Below are 6,004 nucleotides of genomic sequence, written 5' to 3' on the forward strand. Positions count from 1 at the left end.
AAACCCTGGTAATTAAATCCAACATTGTAAAAACTAGATTGATATTGTAATCCCTAGGATTAATATTATAAAACCTACATATAAATATTGTGAACTGTAGGATTGATATTATAAATGCTAAGATTAAAAAGATTATAAAACCCCAATATTTAAACCCTAATATTAGAACCCAACATTAAACCCATGGGATTAATATTATAAACTAAAGGGTTATTAATATTATAAAAACCTAAGTGATTAACATTATAAACCTAAGGGATTAACATTATAAACCTAAAGGATTAATATTACAATCCCAAGGGATGAATAATATATAAACCTAAGGGATTAGTGAACATAAGAGATTAATAAACTGAAGGGATTATTAAATCCAAGGATTAATAATATAAATCGAAGGGATTAATAAATCAACTGGATTATCAATACTATAATCTAAAGGGATTAATAAACCTAAGAGATCAATAACCTAAATGATTATTAATATTATTAACCTAATGGTTCAGTAAACTCAAGGGATCAATATTATAAACCCAAGGGATTAATATTATAAAAGAAAGAGATTAATAAAACGAAGGGATTCATATTGTAAACCAAAACAATTAATATTAAAAACTTAATGGATTAATATTATAAACCTTTGGGATTAATATTATAAACCTAGTGGATTAATAAACTCGAGGGATTATTAATATTATAAACCCAATCAATTATAAACACAAGGGATAAATATTATAAACCCTAGGATTAATATTAAACCATATAATTATTATTATAAACCCTAAGATTTATATATCAAAACTAAAACTATTATTATAAATCCTAAGATTGTAAACCATACTACATTTTTTTTTTTTTTTCTAAGTAAATGCTAAATCTATTAAGAAGAAAAAAGATTATTTACAATGAGGTCGAGACCTCAGAGGGGGCATAGACCAGCCCTCTGCCACAGAAACTGGAAAATGCTACCAAACTTGAATGTTAGACAGTAACCCACTGGAGAATAATTATGCTTGGACTGTAACCTCTGCTACTTAAAGCCTGAGAGTCGCTGCTAGTGAATAGATTGACCTTGCAACTTGGCTACAAAACAAACCAGAACTAGCCCAATACATAGAAAGCACTGCAGAATTGACAAAAGATGACTAGTCTTAATACTGAGCAAAAACTTGAGATCAGACTCGAAAACAGAGTTACAAAAAGACTTAGACAGAGGACCAGAGAAACAGGAAACTTAAAACTTGGAGACAGAGGAACCATTCTTCGAGGAGGAGGCCGCCTTACACATCCTGTGTCGGAGAGTCGGTATCATTCTTTGCCGGTCTGCTGGACGAGGCTATCCAGGTTACAAGCCTGTCATTTTCAATTCCATCAGTTCCGCCTTCCGTGGGGGTAACTAAATGTAGAACGTCGTAGTCTTGATGAACAGGTTCACATTCCAGAACGTCGAGCTAATTTGAATCTTTTTGTTGCATGGAGGCCTCAGGGACCGGGCAGTCTTCCGGCATATTATCCGCAGTGAACATCGCCCCCTCCATCCCTCCCTGGGGGGTACTATCTTCCTGAGTCTGCGAGGAGGAGGAAATGGCCGGGTCGCTGGGGTGATCCTCCTCTTCTGCGAGGATGATGGTGATGTTGGCGGTCAAGACCGGCCTATTAAGCCTGTTGTGAAAAGTGAACCTGGACGATTGAAATGAATTATTCGGGAGATGGCGAGCTTGGCTGGAAGGAGGTGAGGATGGAGAAGCAGAGGTAATAGGAATGAGGTTCTGGGGTGTGGAATGAGAAGCTCTGCCTCTGGATGCAGAGGAGCCTCCTCTGCGAGAAATTCCTCTGCGGCGAGGCATCTTCAGAGTTAACCAGTGACTCGAACAGTGGAAAAGGCGGACTTGCAAGGAGAGGGGTGGCAAGCAAAGGCAACCAGCAGAGAGAGGAGTGCGAGCACTCTCCCAATCAGACTTGGCAAGGCGAGGAGGAGGAGGGTGCAGAGGGAGGGGGTGAAGCTTATCAGTAGTAGAGCTAGTTGTCCTCATCCTTTCCAGGTTTAAAGGCCTGCGTCTGGATGCTCGTACCCAGCGCTCATTAATGGCGTACCAGGCAAACCTCATTCCAACCTCTAACTAATATATTTCACCTGCCATGAAATCTATCTGCGTGAACGCCGGACGAGTGGGAGGCCAAGTTCCTTAATGGCCCTCTTAACTTAAGCAGATATCGAGTTGTCACCCGCATCCGGGTGAGCTTCATGATGCTGAAGCAGGTCACTCTTGACTATATTCTAGAATTCAGTAAGTTGGTCCACGGTGGCTATACTGGATAGTGAGCCGGCATAGATATCTACCTCCATTTCCACCCCAATATTAGCTAGAAAATCCGCAAGTTTGTTTCCTTCCCTCACAGTGTGCTAGAAAGAAATTGCCTGATATTGAGAGAGCCACTGTCTTACTAGTTCAAGTCTTTGAGCCATCCTCCAGCTGTTGCTTATCTTGTGGATGGGGGCTCCCTGCATAAGTTTTGTGGCCATATTAATAATGATTTGAGAGTCCCCTTCGATGATAAGAGGAAAGAAACTGTTATCCTGAGCAAGAGTAAGACCTTGCCAGAGTCCTTCCAATTCCGCTGAGTTGTTAGTGTCCCACCCTTTGGAGCCTAGGAAGATTAGTTGAGGAGTGCCAGAGTGATCCCTAAAGACTCCTCCATAACCTGCTTTTCCCGGATTGCCTTTAGAAGCCCCATCGAAGTTGAGCTGGTACATGTTGCTGGGCGGAGGAGTCCACTTTGCTAGCTTTTTTTGCCGCTTGGAAGGCTTGTTTTGAGAGTTAGGCTGTTGATTTAGAGTAATTTGCCAATTGTCCCATACTGATTTTTCTTGATGTGCTGTGGGAAAATCTTCTGGTGACCAGTGTTTAATAGATAAAGACTCCTTGATATTCTGATGCACTATAGTCCATATCTGTTCCAACGACATGGATTGACCTTTGAATATTCTTCTGTTGCGCTCCTTCCAGATATTCCACATTAATAGACCAGGGATCAGCTGCCAGAGCGAGTTGAGGAGCCTACTTTGATAGGGCTCTTGACTCCAGTTGCGGATAGTTGCTCTGATATCCCCTTGCACTCGGCCATCTTTTTGGCAACGAAAGGCAACCTTTTCCCATAGCTTCCGTCCTATTTGGCAGGTTTGCATTAGATGAATGGCTGATTCCTCTTCTTGTTTACAATTGAGACAAATAGATGGTCCTGAGAAGCTTCTTTTCCTGAGATTATCCCATGTAAGAATTTTATTTTCACAAAGGAGCCATAAGAAAGTCGACACCTTCGGATAATTAGAAGAATTCCAGAGCTTATCCCATAGTGTATCCTTGATGATTCGATCTTTGATGATAATTTTATATGCCTCCCTAGGAGTGAATGTTCCTCTCTCTTCATATCCCCATCTTAGTATGTCTGGTCCTTCTGCGATAGGAATTTGCCGCTTTTTTAATTCTAAGGAGAGAGAGTGTTGAGTTAGCTCATATCCTTCTTCCATTAGAATTTGATTAGCCTCCTTCCATTTTCTATACTTCTGTGTGGGCGAGGGGTTCCAGAATTGATTGACCTTTGCCGATTGATTGGTACCTTGCACTGGCAAAGGAAGATTATGGAGAATATCCTTAATCTTTGGGAGCTGCTGCCAGGAATCTTCCCAGAATCTTGCCTTGTTTCCGCTTTTAATCTCCCAAAAACTATGCTTTTGTATAAGATCCCTGTGTTGAATGGCCGAATTCCAGACTACTGAACCTGTACTAACTTCTGACATGCGGATTCTATCTTCAATAGGGTTGTTGCTTGCATATTTTGCTGTCCAAAGAGAGGCCCAGGGGGTGTTGGGGTACGCTAGCCATCTCCACCATATTTTGGCTCCCATTACCTTGTTGCTATGCTCAGGGTCTCTTAGCCCGATACCCCCTGCCTTCTTAGGAAGACATACGTTTTCCCATTTGACTAGAGCCCATTTGCGGTTAGGGCCTGAACTGCCCCATAGAAAGTTGCGCTGGAGATTCTTTATTTCCTTGAGAACCCATTTAGGCGCAGCCAGAAGAGAGAAAAGATACAAGGGCATGGAATGGAGAATAGCTTTAATGAGAACAATTTTGCTGGCCATATTAAGGGCTCTGTGAGTCCAAAGGAAAAGCCTAGCTTCGAGTTTTTCTAGCAAGTCTATCCAAGAGGAGTGCTTGAGGGCTGAGGCCATAAGAGGAGCTCCTAGATATTTGGAGGGGAGGCTAGCAATGGAGAATCCTAAGATGCGGGCAATGGCTTTTTGAGTTGGAGCAGGAGTGTTGAAGAAGAAGATTTGCGATTTGACACGATTAATAAGGGCTCCAGAAGCATCAGAAAAGGTGGAGAGAATTGCTTTGAGAAGGCGAGCTTCTTGGACCGAGGGATGTCCAAAAAGCATATTATCGTCCACGAATTGCTGATGGGAGAAGGAAGGAGAGTTGCTGAATGAAAGGCCTTTAAGACTCCGAGAGGAGAGAGCAGAATGCAAACAACGGCCCAGTCCTTCTGCCATAATAACAAAGAGGAAAGGTGAGAGGGGATCCCCCTGCCTAATACCTCTAGATGGGCGAAACGTAGCTGAAGGGATGCCATTGATAAGCACCGAAAAGAATGAGGATGTCAGAAGACTAAGAATCCATCTGGTCCATGAAGGGGCAAAGCCAAAGGCATTAAGAATTTTTTGAATGTACACCCAGCTGATGCTATCAAAATCTTTAGATAAATAAATTTTTAACAGCATACCTGGTTTTTTAGTCTGCTTCAGGGAATGAATTATTTCATGGGTTAAAATTATCCCGTTTGTGATCTGTCGGCCTTCCACATAACCAGATTGCTCTGGCGATGTAATAAGAGGGAGCAGCGGCTTGAATCGAATAGCAATAACTTTTGAAACAATTTTGTATATGATATTGCATAGAGCAATTGGTCTGTACTTATCTGGCGTGTTGGACTCCTCTGCCTTGGGAACTAGGGCTATGAATGTGGCGTTCAGCCCTGGGTACATCCATCTTAACGAACGCGATTCCTCAACCACTTGCCATACTTCCATTTGAATGAGATCCCAGAAATGGTGGAAGAAGTCTGAGGTAAATCCATCTGGACCGGGTGCTTTCCCTGCTTTTAATTGCTTGACTGCACTTTCCACTTCCTGCATCTGGATGGGTTTGAGGAGGAGAAGATTATGCTCCTCGGTGATTAGTTTGGGGATATTCGGTAGGATTTTCTCTATAGCCGGCAGTCTGTCTATGTTGGGTTCTTGGTGAGCTTTGTTAAAATACCTGAGAAATTCCTCTTCAATGCCTTCGTGCGTCTCAATTCTTTCTCCCTGCTCATTTTTGATGTGGGATATAAAATTGTTCATTCTGCGCTGCACCGTAGTTTTGTGAAAGAACTTTGTGTTCTTTTCTCCGTCCTTGAGCCATCTGATCCGCGATTTCTGTCTCCAAAGAGTTTCCTCCTGTTGAGCTCTGGCCAGAATTTGTGCTTCAATTGCTTGTTCCTGTTTTACTAGCTCCTCGGACCGTCCTTCCATGATGATCCTTTGCTGAATACATTTCATTTCCTGATTAAGAGCAGCTTGAGCTTTGAAGATGTTGCCAAAGGTGGTATGATTCCAGTGTTTGATTTCTCCTTTGAGGTGTTTTAGTTTCTGCTGGAAGATAGCCATTTTAGATCCCCCGGTGGGATTAGATTTGAGCCAAGTTGATCTAACAAATTCATGGAAGTCTGGATGCGTTAGCCAAAAGGCCTCAAATCGGAAAGGGTGTTTAATGTTATTGCCTGGCCGGTGCCATTGGAGTGCTATAGGCCAGTGATCTGACCCTGAAACTGGCAGGATGGAAGCTATGAATTCCCCTCCCAAATGAGGTGCATTATCAGATACTAAAAATCGGTCTAAACGCGAAGCTATTTGCTGTGGTCCTTCTCTTTTGTTGTTCCAGGTGAACAAACCATTATTGGAGGG

The 6,004-nt window shown here is 42.3% G+C and overlaps 1 protein-coding gene across 1 annotated transcript; it reads right to left on the reverse strand.

Moving 5' to 3' along the window:
* Nucleotides 1–2,401: 2,401 nt before the first annotated feature.
* On the reverse strand, nucleotides 2,402–5,707 carry LOC149176893 (uncharacterized). Its single transcript, XM_089421604.1, has one exon. The coding sequence runs from the start codon at nucleotides 5,705–5,707 to the stop codon at nucleotides 2,402–2,404; it is 3,306 nt and encodes a 1,101-aa protein (XP_089277730.1).
* Nucleotides 5,708–6,004: the final 297 nt, after the last annotated feature.

This window comes from Pinus tabuliformis, chromosome 4_1, assembly GCF_031772625.1.
Source record: "Pinus tabuliformis cultivar Carrire ecotype Pingquan chromosome 4_1, CPIR1, whole genome shotgun sequence".
NCBI classification, from domain to species: domain Eukaryota; kingdom Viridiplantae; phylum Streptophyta; class Pinopsida; order Pinales; family Pinaceae; genus Pinus; species Pinus tabuliformis.